The sequence below is a fragment of the Oncorhynchus tshawytscha genome, linkage group LG01, assembly GCF_018296145.1.
Source record: "Oncorhynchus tshawytscha isolate Ot180627B linkage group LG01, Otsh_v2.0, whole genome shotgun sequence".
Taxonomy (NCBI): domain Eukaryota; kingdom Metazoa; phylum Chordata; class Actinopteri; order Salmoniformes; family Salmonidae; genus Oncorhynchus; species Oncorhynchus tshawytscha.
Window position 1 is genome coordinate 62,595,706 of NC_056429.1, and position 17,981 is coordinate 62,613,686.

Sequence of the window (17,981 nt, forward strand, 5' to 3'; positions counted from 1 at the left end):
AAGGTTTAATAGGAGAATCCACAACTCTTCCCTGATTTTATTTTTTAAAAAGCTTATATCACCAGCAGTGGCATAAGGTCATTGACATACATCACAGAACAAAGACGGTATAAAATACATTACTGCCATCTGGAGGAACTGTGTTAAACAACATTCAGTACCAATATGAAAAATTCAGGGTTCAGGGAAAAATGAGAGGAACATCTTACCTCTAAACAAAAAAATGTGTTTCCCTGTAAATGTACAAAACCGAGATGTAAAATTAGCTTTATATGACTTGCTTTAAAAAGGGTCTTATCACTAAATTGTAAAAATGTATATTATAGTCTAGTTCAACCTGAAAAATCTATAATAAATGTGTAACATTGAAAACATGGAAATAGTTTTTTGGCCTTTGTTGCATTCAGAAGGATACAGCAACCCAGACTAATTTCACCACAACCATTATTTGTGCTGCAACTCCATTACAGTGGTTATTTATTTTATTAAGAATTCTGCTGTTCTATGTGATAATACTGGTAAGGACAATTTCCCAATGAGGCAACCAATGGTGAGCAAGCAATTTGTTTCAAAGCTCCTTTACTGGGGTAACCCAAACCATAAACACAAAGGTAAGCAATGATCTTGCTACTATACAATAGGATACTTTTACACAAAGATAAAATGTTAGGTCACTGTGGCATTAGATGCCTGACGTTATATTTGGATGTGTCGTGATACGTGGTCATAGGTTTGTCTGCTATGCCACATGTTCCTACTCCCACCTTGCCGTTTACACTCTCCGGCGATGCAAATATACTCCTCTTCACCTGCAACAGACAATGGAAATCTCAGTAAGACTATTTGTGATGGTACTTCTCCTGCGAAAAAGCAACAGCTGAAAATGTGCAAATAACATTTGAAAAGTTACTTAGTTTAACACGAAGCGCAGACAGTAATTTTGATTTCATATTAATTTAAAATGGTAATACCTCTGCAATTTTTAAAGTCTTGTCCCCCTCCATCCTTAAATAGACTTATTTAGGAATATTCAACAGAATGACTTTGTTAGAATTTTGATTACAAACAGATCGTGTTATAAGCAGTCTTAGGAAGACATGTCATTTTCTGCCCTTCCTTCACATGAGAGTTCGCTGCCCATCTGATTATAGCCCATTGAAACTACAGCTAAACTAAACCAACTTCACACATAGACATTTTAATTTACTTAACTAGGCAAGTCAGTTAAGAACAAATTCTTATTTACAATGACGACCTACACCGGCCAAACCGGGACGACGCTGGGCCAATTGTGTGCCGCCCTATGGGACTCCCAATCATGGCCGGTTGTGATACAGCCTGGATGTAACCTAAACACAACATTAAATTGACAGAAGTCTGATGGGTGACCATATTATCAATTGTCAATGAAGAAACTGATGAACAGCGAGGCATGTGTAATTGACAAAGAGAAGAGCTTACCAAAAAGCTAATTTTCCAAATCATCTTATCGAGAGGTTCATGCAGCTTAGATTAATATTACCCATCAGAGAGCATATCTATGGTTTTAAAAAAAATAACTTTTCACAAAACTCAAATTTGAGTGGATGGGCTGTATTTCTAAAGCTAACTTTTCCCATGAATAACTAAGAATCCATGCTTTCAATCCATGCTTTCAACATGTGAGCACTCCCTGTGATTGGTAACATGACACTTAAAATATGCTATTCTGTTCTTTTAAAATGCATCGTCTTAGGATCATGTTTCTTAAAGGCCCAGTGCAGTCAAAAGTGCTTTTCCTATGTTTTATATACATTTCTGAACTATGAGGATGAAATAATACTGTGAAAATTATAATGCCCTTTTAGCGTAAGAGCTGTTTGAAAAGACCACCTGAAACTTCAGACTGTTTTGGTGGGATGGAGTTTTGGCCTGCCTGGTGACATCAACAGGCAATAAATTAGTTAATCAACCAATACGAAAGAGTTCCAAACCTCTCTGCCAATAACAGCTCATTTCTAGTTTTCCCCTCCCACTCAGACATACCTAGCAAAATTCTCTCTTGAGAAATTGTTCTTTTTGAACATTTTAACTGAAATCACAGTAAGATCGTTAATTAATTAATGGACATCGAGGTAAAAATGGCTGCATTGGACCTTTAAGACATGCCAAAAAAAAGGATTTCTTTGCGATGGATATAACACTGAATTGTGGCGTTTGTGTTTTAGTTTTTAATGTACAGGAACTTAAGTCTGTTTGTTCACCCGACCTAGAATATCTCAATCAAATGCCGACCGCATTACCTCCTGAGAGAATTCTCTTCGGTCATCGTCACAGCCGTGTATATTGCCCCTCAAGCCGATACCATGACGGCTCTCAAGGAACTCAAACTGGAAAAGGCATATCCTGAGACCGCATTTATTGTAGCTGCATTTATAAAGCAAAACTGAGGAAAACACTAGTAAAGTTATATCAACACGTCGCCCACTCCAATCGCGCTTCAAAAACGATCGACCATTTCTACTCTCCCTTCGGGATCGGCTACAAGTCCTGCTCCACCCTCCCTTCGGCAAATCAGATCACACCTACATCCTGTTCCTCCCTTCCTATAGGCAGAAACTCAAACAGGAAGTACCCGTGGTAAGGTCTGTTCAATGCTGGACTGACCAATCGGAATCCATGCTTCAAGATTGATTTGATCACATGGACTGGGATATGTTCCAGGTTGCCTCTGAGAATAACATTGACACGGTGACTGAGTTCGTCAGGAAGTGTATAGGGGATGTTGTTCCCACTGTGACGATTAAAACCTATTCAAACCAAAAACCATGGTAAGATGGCAAGACACCTTCTTCACCCGCTTCGAGGGAAACAGTGGGTCAACACTGCTCCTGTGGACTGTGAGCTCTCGTTCTCCATGGCCAACGTGAGTAAGACATTTAAGCATGTTAACCCTCGCAAGGCTGCTGGCCCAGACGGCATCCCTTGCCGCGTCCACAGAGCATGCACAAACCAGCTGGCTGGAGTGTTTAAGGACATATTCAATATCTCCCTATCCCAGTCTGTTGTCCCCACTTGCTTCAAGACATCGACCATTGCTTTCTTGGTTACAAGAAATTATTATCCCGCTGCACTCACTTCTGTCATCTTGAAGTGCTTTGAGAGGCTAGATAAGGATCATCAACACCTTAACCAACACCCTAGACACACTGCAATTTGCATATCGCCCCAATAGATCCACGGATGACGCAATCACCATTGCACTGCACACTGCCCTATCCCATCTGGACAAGAGGAATACCTATGTAAGAATGCTGTTCATAGACTACAGCTCAGCATTCAACACCATAGTACCCACCAAGCTCATCATTCTTTGACAAGCCACCCCCAGGTGGTAAAGGTAGGCAACAACATTGCCACTACACTGATCCTCAACACCAGGGCCCCCAAAAGGGTGCGTACTCAGCCCCCTCCTGTTCCAACTCAAAAATCAAGTTGACAGACGACAACAGTGGTAGGCTTGATTACCCACAAATACAAGACAGCATACAGGGAGGTGGTGAGGGCCCTGGGGGAGTGGTGCCAGGAAAGTATCCTCCCTTCAACAAAACGAAGGAGCTGATCGTGGACTTCAGGAGATAGCAGAGGGAGCACACCCCCATCCACATCGACGGGGCCACAGTGGAGGTGGTGAAAAGCTTCAAGTTCCTCAGCGTACACGTAACTGACAATCTGAAATGGTCCACACAGATAGTGTGGTGAAATTCTTCTGGCGGCTGAAGAAATTTGGCTTGGCCCCTAAGATCCTCACAAACTTTTACAGATGCACCATTGAGATCACAGCCTGGTACGCAGTCTGCCCAATAGAGCACCAGGGGCACACTGCCTGCGCTTCAGGACATTTATAGCACCCGGTGTCACAGAAAGAACAAGGAGATCATCAAGGACCTCAGCCAACCAAGCCATGGCCTGTTCACCCAGTTACCATCCAGAAGGCGGGGTCAGTACAGGTGCATCAAAGCTGGGGCTGAGAGACTGGAAAAATAGCTTCTATCCCAAGGCCATCAGATTGTTAGATAGTGACAACTAGCCAGCCCCCTGAATTTTAGTCACCCTCACTAGACGGCTAACAGCTGGGCACTCTACCCTGCACCTTAGAGGCTGCTGCCCTATGTACACAGTCATGGAACACTGGTCACTTAAAAAAATGTTTACATACTGTTTTACCCACTTCATATGTATATACTGTATTCTAGTCAAGGCATATCCTATTTAACTATTGCTATACATATACTATTCTTCAGATGTACTACATATTCTATCGATATTGTCTCTTCATCCCATACCCACTAATACCACAGCATTGCTTGTCCTAATATTGCTTAATTCCATTCTTTAACTTTTTAGATTTGTGTGTATTGTGTATTGTTAGCTGCACTGTATTTCGCTACACCCTCAATAACATCTGCTAAATATGTGAATGCGACCAATAACCTTTGATTTGATTTAGAACAAACTAATGAAAATGCTTTTGTATTCTTTTGGGGGAAAATGCATATTCCAATGTTACCTAAGATCTTCATAAACACAACCAATAGAATATACGAAATGTATTTATTAGACTGTTAGGATGTTATTGGCTCAAAACGGGATGGCTCAAGGCCCGGAATTTCTAGTGTGTAAAGTAGATGAATATGCGAATGAATGAATATACCTGTCCTTTCTTGTTCTTGTTATAGGCCTTGTTGTTAAAACTCTGCCACTTGGATTTCTGGTCTTCTCGCTCCTGTTCCAGTTCCTTCATCCTCAGCACCTTCTTCTGGGCCTTCTTCTTCTTGTACTCCCTCTGGTCTGCTATCTGCTCCTTCCTGTCATGGCACACACACAAAGTTACAATTTTAGATCAGCCATGGACTCTTCTGGACATCAAGAACTGGAAACAAGGGAAACTCCTGACCCAACACAGGACCTATTTTATTAACATATACGTTGTCTCTCCTACCTGGACTTGGATTTCCCGTCATCCTCAGAGTGCTTGCCCTCCTCGGCAGGCTTGAGGTTCTGCAGTGGCACCACCTCTGCGTTCCCGTAGCCGGAGAAGGTGATGGCCGCCGTGCCATTCTCGCCGTCTATCTCCTCAATCTCAGCTTCATACACCCTGTCAAAGAATCCCGGCTGTAAGCAGGTGAGTACAAGCAAGACAAGCCCTACTACACAATTATAAAGAATGACAGATTCTGAGAGTTTCTGTTATTGTTCTTATTCATGGGCTAGACCCTTCTTGCAAAATAGTCTTGTCATGTCTATCACTGCTTCACTGAACAAATACATTTGAATAGTGTAGGTCAAATGAAGTCAAGACCCTATATGTGCAAGCAAGACGAACAAAGATGACATTGTAAAATTGGTAAATTAACAGTTGAATATTCAGGTTGACTATGGACTGAGGAGCTTCTGGGTGATACTCACTGTCCATCCTGACTCCACACAGTCATACACCTGTCCCCAACGCTCCACCTATGTTTCAGGGGGGCTGCATCTGAGCTGTTGGCAGTAGCAGTACCTTCGGAGGGCTGCGACGTCAGGAGGTCTTTTGTTAAGTCTATGACTTCCTGTGAAGGATACGTAATTGAGGTCATTCAATTGCTGGATAATAATCGCATTTGAAAACAGACACACTAAGAAACATATTGACACTCAATGATGTAAAAATGATGTAAAATCTAAAATGTTCATGGCCAATACAGGTGACACACGGCTAACTAGTTACCGATAAGTCTTTCTGTAATTTGAGAAGGTCTTCATTTTCAGGGTCGGTTGATAAGGCGGCTTCCACTTGTTGCAACTGTGCTTTGTAGCTGCCCAACTGTTTCAACAAATCCTCTGACATCTGAAAATTCACAATGAAAGAGGGGCGGGGGGGGGGTAAAACGATAGTTGAAACAAAGCAATGATAGCAAATAACACATAGCCCAATAACATCATTAAGTGTTGCACATCATAGAGAATTGCTACTAGAGGTCGACGGATTATGATTTCTCAACGCCGATACCGATTATTGGAGGACCAAAAAAAGCTGATATTTGTAATAATGACAATTACAACAATACTGAATGAACACTTATTTGAAATTAATATAATACATAAATAACATATATTTAGTCAGAAATAAATAATGAAACATGGAGAAGAAGTTCAATATGTGCCATGTAAAAAATAACAAATAATGAAACATGTTCAGTAAAGTGCTGTTTGAATGAATGCTTACGAGCCTGCTGCTGGCTACCATCGCTCAATCAGACTGCTCTATCAAATATCAAATCATAGACTTAATTAGAATAAACACACAGAAATATGACCCTTAGGCGATTAATATGGTCAGATACAGAAACCATCATTTCGAAAAAAGAAAACGTTTATTCTTTCAGTGAAATACAGAACCGTTCCGTATTTTATCGAACAGGTGGCAATCCCAAGTCTAAATATTGCTGTTACATTACACAACCGTCAATGTTATGTCATAATTATGTACAATTCTGGCAAATTAATTACGGTCACAACAGTTCACAACGAGCCAGGCGGCCAAAACTGTTGCATATACTATGACACAATTTCCCTAGTCAAAAGAAATTCATTTTAGCAGCTAATATTAACTAAATATGCAGGTTTAACAAATTTACTTCTGTGTATTGATGTTTATTGTTAGATACATTTGTGCAACGACTGTGCTTTTTTCACGAATGCGCTTTTGTTAAATCATCACCTCTTTGGCGAAGTTGAAGTAGGCTGTGATTCAATTATATATTAACAGGCAGCGCATTGATTATATGCAATGCAGGACAAGCTAGTTAACTTAGTAATATCATCAACCATGTGTAGTTAACTAGTGTTAATGTTTGATGTTTGATTGATTGTTTTTTTATAAGATAAGTTTAATGCTAGCTAGCAAAGTACCTTGGCCTCTTGCAGCCACAAGGTCCTTTTGACGGTGCACTCGTGTAACAGGTGGTCAGCCTGCCACAGTTTCCTCAAGGATTGCAATGTAATTGGCCATAATCGGCATCCAAAAAGGCAGATTATCCATTGTTATGAAAACTTGAAAAATCGGCCCTAATTAAATCGGTCGACCTCTAATTGTTACGTTACCTAACAAAGGGCAAAAGGGCTCTGTGGATAAAAGCTGTTTAGCTTTCATACCAGCTGTGTGATCAAGCTGTCCGTAGCCAATGTGAGCAAGACCTTTAAGCAGGTCAACATCCATGAAGCCGCAGTGCCAGACGGATTACCAAGATGTGTGCGTGCCAACTGGCAAATGTTTTCACTGACATCGTCAACCTCTCCCTGACCAAGTCTGTAATACCTACATATGTTTCAAACAGACCATCATAGTCCCTGTACCAAAGAAAGCGAAGGTAACATGCCTAAGTGATTACTGTCCCAACAGATCCCAATCTCAAATTGCACTCCACACTGCCCTTTCCCACCTGGACAAAAGGAATACCTATGTGAAAATGCTGTTCATTGACTACAGCTCAGCGTTCAACACTATAGTGCCTACAAAGCTCATCAAGCTAAAAGACCCTGGGACTAAACACCTCCCTCTGCAACTGGATCCTGGACTTCCTGACGGGCAGCCCCAGGTGGTAAGGTTAGGCAACAACACATCTGCCAAGCTGATCCGCAACACTGGGGCCTCTCAGGGGTCCGTGTTTAGTCCTGTAATCCCTGTTCACCCACAACTGCATGGCCAAGCAAGACTCCAACACCATCAACTTTGCTGACGACAACAGTGGTAGGCCTGATCACCGACAACAATGAGACAGCCCATAGGGAGGAGGTCAGAGACCTGGCAGTGTGGTGCGAGGACAACAACCTCTCCCTCAATGTGATACAGACAAAGGAGCTGATCGTGGACTATAAGAAATGGAGGGCCGAACAGGCCCGCATTAACATGGACGAGACTGAAGTGGAATGCGTCGAGAGTTTCAAAGTCCTTGGTCTCCACATCACCAACAAACTATCATGGTCCAAACACACTAAGACAGTTGTGAAGAGGGCACGACAACACCTTTTCCCCCTCAGGCCTGAAAAAATTTGGCATGGGTCCCCAGATCCTCAAAAGTTTTACAGCTACACCATCAAGAGCATCCGGACTGGTTGCATCACCGCCTGATATGGCAACTACTCGGCATCTGAACGTAAGGCGCTAGAGGATAGTGAGTACATCACTGGGGCCAAGCTTCCTAACATCCAGGACCTATATACTAGGCAATGGTGTCAGAGAAAGGCCCCAAAAAAACGTCAAAGACTCCAGTCACCCAAGTGATAATTCTCTCCACTACCGCCCAGCAAGCGGTAACGAAACACCAAGTCTAGGATCAAAAGGCTCCTTAACAGTTTCTACTCCCAAGCAATAAGACTGGTGAACAATTAATCAAATGGCCACCTGGACAATTTACATGGACCCCCCTTTGTTTTTACACTGCTGCTACTCGCTATCTATCGTCACAAATTACCTCAATTAACTTGTACCCCTGCATACAGCATCATTATTGTTATGTAATTTTCTTGTGTTACTTTTTGATTTGATTATTTTACTTTATTTATTTAGTCAACATTTTCTTAACTATTTCTTGAACTGCATTGTTGGTTATGGGCTTGTAATTAATCATTTAATGGTTAGGTAATTACCCGGTAGGTACCTGTTGTATTCGGCACGTGACAAATAACATTTTATATAGGAAAGGGCCTTCTCCAAACTGTTGCCACAAAGTTGGAAGCACAGAATAGTCTAGAATATCATTGTATGCTGTAGCGTTAAAATGTCCCTTCACCGGAACTAAGGGGCCTCACCCGAACTCTGAAAAACAGCGCCAGACCATTAGCCCTCCTCCACCAAACCTTAATCAGGAAGGTAGCGCTCTCCTGGCATCCGCCAAACCCAGATTTGTCCGCCAGACTGCCAGAAGGCGAAGCATGATTCCTCACTCCAGTGAACGAGTTTCCACTGCTCCAGTCCAATGGTGGCGAGCTTTACACCACTCCAGCCAATTGGCATTGCACATGGTGATCTTAGGCTTGTCTGCGGCTGCTTGGCCATGGAGACCCATTTCATGAACAGTTTTTGTGCGGACGTTGCTTCGGTAGAGTGTTGCAACAGAGGACAGACGATTTTGACTGGGGCAGCTCTAGCAGGGTAGAAATTTGACAATCTTACTTGTTGGAAAGGTGGCATCCTATGACTATGCCATTTGACAGTCACTGAGCTCTTCAGTATGGGCCATTCTACTGACAATGTTTGACTGTGGAGATTGCATGGCTGTGTGCTTGATTTTATACGCTGGTCAGCTGCGTATACGGGTGTGGCTGAAATAGTCGAATAAACTAATTTGAAGGGGTGCCTGCATACTTTTGGACATGTGTAGCTACACAACCAATTCCAGCTGGCTAGTTAGCTTAATTGGCTATCTAGCGTAGCTAGTTACATTTCGGTGGAGGGTTAACACATTTTCAGCACTCGGTTCTCAGGTAACTAACGTTAGTTCTCTTTATTTCCTTACTCTGATAGGTATCAAATCTAGCTATCGACTTTCAAATACATTTCAAATAGGCATCGCTAGAAAGAATGTCAGCTAACTAACGTTACCGCTAGATGGCTAACGTTAGTTAATTAGTAGGCCATCGCCACAACACAGTGACAGCTGGCATCCAGTGCCATTTTTGCAAAAGAAAACACATTTAAAACGGCTAAATGTTCATTAATAATCTTACCTTTCTGTATTTGTTTCAACTGAATAAACACGAACATTCAGATTTTACTGAAATAGGTTCTCATATATCAGCAAAAATAAATATCTTAAAAATAAACCGGAAATGTCGATTATTTCTTATAACATGTTATTCTCGCGATAGTAGTCTGCCAAAGTGTCATTTCGCTCATTGTCAGCAGATGGGGCTTTATCCCAATAAATTATGTCCCTAGTACTTAGAATGGACAATTGGTATTTGAATCGACATCCTAACGAATTCACTGTAAAGGTCAACTGACTGTAACTCATAGGGTACGTTCGTAAATTGCCTCCAGTGTGTCGGTCGTTTAATCTTTTCCGTTCGTAAATTAAGAGTGTTTCACTCTCGGTGTACACACTGAACGCTCTGGAGGAGGAGTAGGTTTGATCAGAGCATTCTGACCTCACAACAGCACTCAAGCTAACTGGCTAAATTTGGCTAGCTTGCTAGCTACTTCCAGACACAAATGAGTAACACAACGAGATAACACTTCACGCTGACATTGTGCTTACCCTAGCAGAGGTGGTCAGGCTGTTTCCATGTTACCTAGAGCATTGGTGACTAACTGCAGCTGACTTTGGACACCGATCATATTCAGCGGTGTTGTGTGTGTATATAAATGCATCAGTTATTCTGCGCTCTGGCACATTCAGACAACAGTGCTCAGAAGTCGGAGTAGATAGCCAGAGTGAATTTACGAACGCAGAGTTATTCTATAATATGTTGGGTGCGTTCATAAATTCTATTTGGAGTGCCAGAGTGCGCTCTGGGCGTTTGGAATTGCCAGATTGTCCGTTTGTAAATTGTGTTTCGCTCCAGGAGCACCCAATTTTAACTGGCTAAAGTTGGCTAGCTTGCTAGTAGCTACCTCCAGAGCACCTTACTCTGACCATTTTACTCCACTAGCAAAGCTGGTTATGCTGTTTTCATGTCATCTAGAACGTTTTTTGCCTACGTTTACTGACACCGGTCATATTTGACCAGTTATGCAGGTTCGTAAATTCATAAATTATTCTGCACACTTAAAACGAGAGTACTCTAAAGTCGGAGTAGATAGCCAGAGTGAATTTACAAACGCACCATTAAATAAGAGCCGTCAGTATGTCTTCAACAAGTCATATCAGGGTGCGTTCGTAAATTGCCTCCGGTGTGTCTGTTACGTTTAGTAAATTCAGAGCATTGTCAGATTGTCTGTTCATAAATTCAGAGCGTTTTGCTCTCAATGTTCAGAGCGCACACTGGACGCTCTGGCTGAGGAGAATGGTTTACTGACAAGTCATATTCAATGGGTGTTGCACCTTCGTAAATTAATCAGTTATTCTGTGCTCTCGCACGCGCAGAAGAGAGTGCTCTGAAATCGGAGTAGATTAGAGCGCATAATAATATATGAAGCTATTATTTAGGCCTACTGTTTGCAGCAATTAATTTAGGCTACTTGCTGTCATTAGCATTTTTTTACATAAAAATAAGTAATTTACAAGACGCTCTTATCCAGAGAGACTTTAGGGTTAAGTGCCTTGCTCAAGGGCAATTCAACAGATTTTTCACCTAGTCGGCTCGGAGATTATTGGATTAACTCAAGGTTCCTAGCATCTCCACCGAGCCAGGTACATCTGCTTTGAGTTTTAATGCACCATATTACTGGAACAAAATTCAAAATGCATTTCATCTTAATGTTCTGGTGCCCCTTCAGACAATTTCAAGTATTGATTGGGGACTTATTTGTGGAGTAATGTAACTGTTTTTCTGGGTGATTTGTGATGGTTTATTTGTGCTTCCCATGACTGTGTTTTTGTATATGAATGTGTATGTACAGTGCATTCGGAGAGTATTCAGACCCCTTGACTTTTTCCACATTTTGTTACGTTACAGCCTTATTCTAAAATCTATTCAATAGTTTTTGAACTACACACAATACCCCATAATCGCAAAGCAAAAACAGGTTTTTAGACACGTTTATCATATTTACATAGGTATTCAAACCCTTTACTCAGTACTTTGTTGAAGCACCTTCGGGAATGATTACAGCCTTGAGTCTTCTTGAGTATGATGCTACAAGCTTGGCACACCTGTATTTGAGGAGATTCTTCCAATATTTTCTGCAGATCCTCTCAAGCTCTGTCAGGTTGAATGGGGAGTGTTGCTGCACAGCTATTTTTCAGGCCTGATCGGGTTCAAGTCCAGGTTATGGCATGCTGACTCAGGGACCTTGAAAGACTTGTCCCGAAGCCATTCCTGCGTTGTCTTGGCTGTGTGCTTAGGGCCGTTGTCCTGTTGGAAGATTAACCTTCGCTCTGAAGCAGGTTTTCATCAAGGATATGTCTGTACTTGGCTCTGTTCATCTTTCCCTCGATCCTGACTAGTCTTCCAGTCCCTGCCGCTGAAAAACATCCCCACAGCATCCCCAAGGCATTTCGGTTTTTGGTTTTGAATAAATTAGCAAAAATGTCTAATGCCTATTTTCGCTTTGTCATTATGGGGTATGGCGTGTAGATTGATGAGGGAAAAAATGTAATACATTTTAGAAGGCTGTAACGTAACAAAATGTGGAAAAAGTGAAGTATCTGAATACTTTCCGAAAGCACTGTGTATATATATATATATATGTATGTGTGTTGGGTTCAATGTGTATATTTGCGTTGTATATACAGGGTGCATTTGTAAAAGCGACCCAGGTCTCAATATGTCTTCCCTGTTAAAATAAAGGTTAAATATAAAAAGATATATATATATATATATATATTGGAACCAGCGACCTTTCGGTTACTGGCTCAACAAAGCCTCCTTCACTCACGCCGCCAAACTTACCCTAGTAAAACTGACTGTCCTACCGATCCTCGACTTAGGCGATGTCATCTACAAAATAGCTTCAAATACTCTACTCAGCAAACTGGATGCAGTCTATCACAGTGCCATCAGTTTTGTTACCAAATCACCTTATACCACCTACCACTGCGACCTGTATGCTCTAGTCGGCTGCCCCTCGCTACATATTCGTCGCAAGACCCACGGGCTCCAAGTCATCTATAAGTCTGTTAGGTAAAGCTCCGCCTTATCTCAGTTCACTGGTCATGATAACAACACCCACCCGTAGCACACGTTCCAGCAGGTATATCTCACTGATCTTCCCCAAAGCCAACACTTCATTTGGCCGCCTTTCCTTCCAGTTCTCTGCTGCCAGTGACTGGAACAAATTGCAAAAATCGCTGAAGTTAAAGATTTATTTCCCTCACCAATTTTAAACATCAACTATCTGAGCAGCTAACCGATTGCTGCAGCTGTACATAGTCCATCTGTAAATAGCCCACCCAATCTACCTACCTCATCCCCTTTTTATTTTATTTACTTTTCTGCTCTTTTGCACACCAGTATCTCTACTTGCACATCATCTGCTCATTTATCACTCCAGTGTTAATCTGCTAAATTGTAATTATTTGCTCCTATGGCCTATTTATTGCCTACCTCATGCCTTTTGCACACACTGTTTATAGACTTTCTTTTTTTCTACTGTCATTGACTTGTTTATTGTGTTATTGGCTTGTTTATTGTTTACTCCATGTGTAACTCTGTTGTTGTCTGTCACACTGCTTTGCTTTATCTTGGCCAGGTCGCAGTTGCAAATGAGAACTTATTCTCAACTAGCCTATCTGGTTAAATAAAGGTGAAATAAAATATATAAATAAAACACTCTTAACCACTAGGTTACCTGAGATTATGAAATAAGATTACTGATATCTCATGTGGTTCATTAATAAACACTAGCCTTGACGTAGTCACAAAATTTAAAAAAAAAATAGATATATCTGGAGAATATTTGGAATGACAAGGTATTTTGTCAATGTACAATTTGGAAAGCAACAATGAATCTCTTCTGTAGCTCCGATAGTAATTGGACCCCACCCATTATTCCCACTAAGATATACTGACTAGGGAGATGAGGCTCACCACCATATAAAAAGCGGCAATCCCCTCCTCTGCCACATACATATCTGCTTCACCAACTACTGTTTCAGTGGCAGAGAAATATAATCCTGTCGATGCTATTCCATGCACAACGTGGGACAATTTGAAGTGTTTGAAGCTCGAAGGAAGAGGATAACGAATTACCACTTTTTTCCTGAATATGTAAATGGAGAAAATTACATTTTTGGATGCTGGAAAACAAAGGAGTAAAACCACATTTTGAGATTATTTGTATGTGAGATTGTTGATATGACATTTTCCCCAGTGGGCAAAAATTAAAGGCTACGTTATTGTGGGATGCTTAATTAACGAATGTGCCATAATAGTGGATTGGTTGACTTGTCTTGTAAGGACCCCAGCTTCAACCTTATGGGGTGTGATAACTTGACCAACAGCAACAAGACTTTGCCTGGCAGGCTCCCTTACACTGTGCAGACTTCTGTGCCTCTGACAATACTGGTGGGTATCCTTATTCTCCTCACAGTGTTTGGTAATGTCCTAGTGGTCATCGCTGTGTTCACCAGCCGAGCCCTAAGAGCCCCTCAGAACTTGTTTTTAGTGTCCTTAGCATGTGCAGACATTCTAGTGGCCACTCTGGTGATGCCCTTTTCTCTGGCTAATGAACTGATGGGATATTGGTACTTTGGTCAAGTGTGGTGTGAGATCTACCTGGCCCTGGATGTTCTGTTCTGCACCTCGTCCATCACGCATCTGTGTGCCATAAGTCTGGACAGATACTGGTCAGTCACTCAAGCCATTGAGTACAACTCGAAAAGGACACCACGCAGGATCAAATGTATAGTTTTATTTGTGTGGGTGCTGGCTGCCATTATATCATTCCCACCTCTCATTTCAATGGAAAAGGAAGGGGCCAAAGAGGAGGGTCCCACATGTAAGATCAATGAGGAGAAGTGGTACATCATATTCTCCAGCACCGCCTCATTCTTTGCCCCCTGTGTGATCATGATTCTGGTCTACGTTCGAATTTACCAGGTTGCAAAGAATAGAACCAGGGCCCCTCCGGGTGAAAGGAGAAGGGGAAACAATAATCCAGATAAAAGTCAGTATGGCTTAGTTCAGCAGGACCCCCTGGAGAGAAGGAACAGAGAAGGAGTGGAGGAGGGTGAGGAGGTCAATGGAATCGACGTGGGGGAAGAGTGCTCCTCGTCTGATGGGAATGAGAACCAGTGCTCCATCAAAATGAAGCTGAGAAAGGGAAAGACCAAAGTGAGTCAGGTGAAACTAGAAGACCCGTCCCCTAAAGATTACGATGCACAGCAGTGTGTGAAAGTGAGCCGGTGGAAAGGAAGGCAGAACAGAGAGAAGCGCTTCACCTTTGTTCTGGCTGTGGTCATGGGAGTGTTTGTTGTCTGCTGGTTCCCCTTCTTCTTCACGTACACACTCACCGCCATATGTGAGTCCTGCTGTGTCCCTGAGACATTGTTCAATTTCTTCTTCTGGTTCGGATACTGCAATAGCTCGCTGAATCCAGTCATTTACACTATTTTCAACAATGACTTCAGGAGGTCTTTCAAAAAGATCCTTTGCAAGAAGGATAGACGAGGGCTATGAATATACTTTTTTTGGACTAGCTACTGATTCTTGTCTGAATACAGATTTAATTGTTTACAAGTTGGGAGTCATGTACAGTTTCTCATGGAAAGAAAATATACCTATTGGGAAATACTTGTATCATTAATTTTGTACATGTGTGTCAATGTACGATCGTTTTGAGATCATTACAATCTTTAATCCCACCACATACATTTAAATGTATTTGGCATTCCATGTTTTACTTCATGCTTATGTAGTGAGGCAGCTGGCTTGTATCTCCATGGAGGATGCTTAATGTTATTATGTAGGCTACAATTCAGTCATGCATAATCGATTAGCTGTGCAGATTTACAGGGAGCATATGTGCGTATAATGAATAAACATATTTAAACATGTATTCAATTTTACAGTATGTTCTATCAGTTTACGTTCGTTGGGGTACCCATTGAGTTTTAGGGGTATTGTTGTACATTGAGTATTTGTTTTCTGGAACATTTACTTAAACTTACAACACTGCACTCTAATCGTTTCAATTGTATTCTACTTATTGAATAAGGACAATCATGTTTCAACCACAACTGTGTTTCCTTCATGTACCATATTGCACAGAGGCACAGACCCAGAGGAGCCAACAGAAAGAGAGAACCTGGGTTCCCACAGGGCAACAGACTGAATCATCTACTGTGTCCTTATCAGTAGAGAGAGGAAACACCATGCCAATAATCCACCCACAATCAACAGATTTTATGGTGTATACTGTATACAGTGTATTATTTTTATAATCTTTCACGCACAGCCTGCCAATATTCATGATGCACACAAAAGAAAGAGGTCATCACCTTTTAAAATTTTTTTTTTTAAGTAAAACAGTACATTAAGTGATGGATGTTGGATTTCTGCCATCAGAGAGAAGTTAATTATGTTAGTGATGCACACGAGTCACTGCAACCCCTGTCGATGAGCCATAGCAAAATTAACTCTATTGCTCATAAATCAAAATATACATGCAGTTGCCTTCACTTCCCTCTTTCTGGGGTCTTGCATTTACTTTATCGCCACCATTTCAGGTATCTTGAAAAAAAAAAACAATAGAGGAACTCTATCGCCTTATCGATGTGACTGAAATAAAACGGGTTTCCCATACTATAACAGTAATTGTTCCGCTTACATTATCACATAAGGGAGAATTATGCAACATGCTGTGGGACTATTCTTAAATTCTTCACACAACATATTCTGTTGCTTATCAGGCTAATCGGACTAGAAATGGTCTCGGTGTGAAATAAGCCTTTTGTATAAAAACTTATTTGAGACATATTATTACATATTACATATTATGACCACGAGCAGGGGAATATAGCACTGAAATCAACACAAAATGGCAGAGAATCAACATGAACATGAACATTACATAAAGCCCTATTCAGGAGGGCCATTGGAACATGATAAGTGTATTCTGAGGAGCCATTATCTCCCTGTGTTTCATCGTCTTCTCTCAAGTGGGTGATGAAACTCTCATCAAAACAAATTGCATTGCCTTCAAAGAGCCCCCTCCCACCAAACTACCAGTGAGAACAATGCAAATTAAATGAGAGGGAAAGTATGCCTACAAGGTAATGGCTGGCACAACAATATTGAACACAGCTCAGTTCAGCAGAAATAATAATGCTACACTTGCAGATATCATTAAATCCTTCCCCCAAGTCAAACAAGAAACATATCAAGAGCCAAATGTTATTGGCCCTGCACTCCAAACATTAAGGTGTGTGTAATTGCATTGTGATGTAATATTCACAGCCTTATTTAGGCCGGCCTCAATGTCAGGCAGTTTCTTTGATTAGCACTCTTTTCTTCTATGGAAACGTTAGAGGCTTTGAAATTCGTTTGCACTGGTTCTTCTAGTGTTATACTGTACAACAGAATTATGGTGGCATTCTCATTATCAGTTTCAATATGTGTTATTTCATTTGAATGTTTTTGCCAATGAGGAAGGCACACAGTAAAATACACACCATTAGGGATTATCATAACTCAGCTCCAACAGTCCTTTCTCATTCCAATAGATAGAATATGCCTCAGTTGCAGCAGTTCTGCTGTTTAACATTCCTGTGGTACACATACTTGGGTTTAGCCATGTAGCCAGTCTTAAAATACAACAACTATTACTCACCAGTCACCACGGATGTTAAACTATAGACCCATCTTTGATGGATTCCCACAAACCATCTGACATGTCAAATGTACACAACAAAACCCACTGGGCACAAACTGGTTGAATCAACATTGTTTCAATGTAATTTGTCATCATATAGTGACAGGGCATTAGGACATAGCTACTGTTTTTGTGCGTTTTGCTCTTGAAGTCCATTAAAAACGAAACGGAAGTGGTCACACTTTCCCATCAGATTAGAGGGAAGATTTGTGTAGTCTGTAGTTTGCACCCCTCTCCCCATTCTGTTCCATCATCCTCCATCATTATCCTCCTGAGGCAGGTGTCAGATATGCAGGAAATGGATCACTCATTACTTTTTTACCTCTAATGTTAAAAGCCCATTCATTTAACAAGATAGATTGCCTCCTATCAGAGTAAAGGACCAAGGGAGAGGGCAGGAGAGAGAGAGAGAGAGACAGATGGAGAGACATAATGAATATATTGCCTGTGAAACTCAGATCCTCTAAAGATGTAATTTGCTTGA

At 41.3% G+C, this 17,981-nt stretch overlaps 2 protein-coding genes across 4 annotated transcripts; one reads left to right on the forward strand and one right to left on the reverse strand.

Annotated features, from left to right (window-relative positions):
* Positions 1 to 10,431, reverse strand: LOC112254656 (survival of motor neuron-related-splicing factor 30). Of its 3 annotated transcripts, XM_024427406.2 has the most exons (7): positions 9,751 to 9,896; positions 8,833 to 9,167; positions 5,750 to 5,869; positions 5,449 to 5,591; positions 4,982 to 5,137; positions 4,694 to 4,847; positions 1 to 809 (listed from the first exon to the last, which is right to left on the reverse strand). In XM_024427406.2, exons 3-7 carry the CDS (start codon positions 5,867 to 5,869, stop codon positions 672 to 674), a joined length of 711 nt encoding a protein of 236 aa, XP_024283174.1. In that variant the 5' UTR covers positions 8,833 to 9,167; positions 9,751 to 9,896; the 3' UTR covers positions 1 to 671. The 3 variants fall into 3 exon arrangements, with proteins under 3 accessions (XP_024283174.1, XP_024283180.1, XP_024283167.1); XM_024427412.2 differs by lacking the exons at positions 8,833 to 9,167; positions 9,751 to 9,896 and adding an exon at positions 10,281 to 10,431; XM_024427399.2 differs by lacking the exon at positions 8,833 to 9,167 and having other exon boundaries at positions 9,751 to 9,904.
* A 3,009-nt stretch (positions 10,432 to 13,440) lies between these two features.
* LOC112251138 (alpha-2A adrenergic receptor-like) lies at positions 13,441 to 15,671 on the forward strand. Its single transcript, XM_024421945.2, has one exon. The coding sequence runs from the start codon at positions 14,044 to 14,046 to the stop codon at positions 15,301 to 15,303; it is 1,260 nt and encodes a 419-aa protein (XP_024277713.1). The 5' UTR covers positions 13,441 to 14,043; the 3' UTR covers positions 15,304 to 15,671.
* Positions 15,672 to 17,981: the final 2,310 nt, after the last annotated feature.

Bases quoted from the DNA above. Each gene is read 5' to 3' on its own strand.
- LOC112254656 (XM_024427412.2), bottom strand. From the start codon at position 5,869: ATGTCAGAGGATTTGTTGAAACAGTTGGGCAGCTACAAAGCACAGTTG. The intron at 5,592-5,749 runs GTAACTAGTTAG...TATCCTTCACAG, and splicing joins AATTACAGAAAGACTTATCG to GAAGTCATAGACTTAACAAA. The intron at 4,848-4,981 runs GTAGGAGAGACA...GTGCCATGACAG, and splicing joins GACGGGAAATCCAAGTCCAG to GAAGGAGCAGATAGCAGACC.
- LOC112251138 (XM_024421945.2), top strand. From the start codon at position 14,044: ATGTGCCATAATAGTGGATTGGTTGACTTGTCTTGTAAGGACCCCAGC.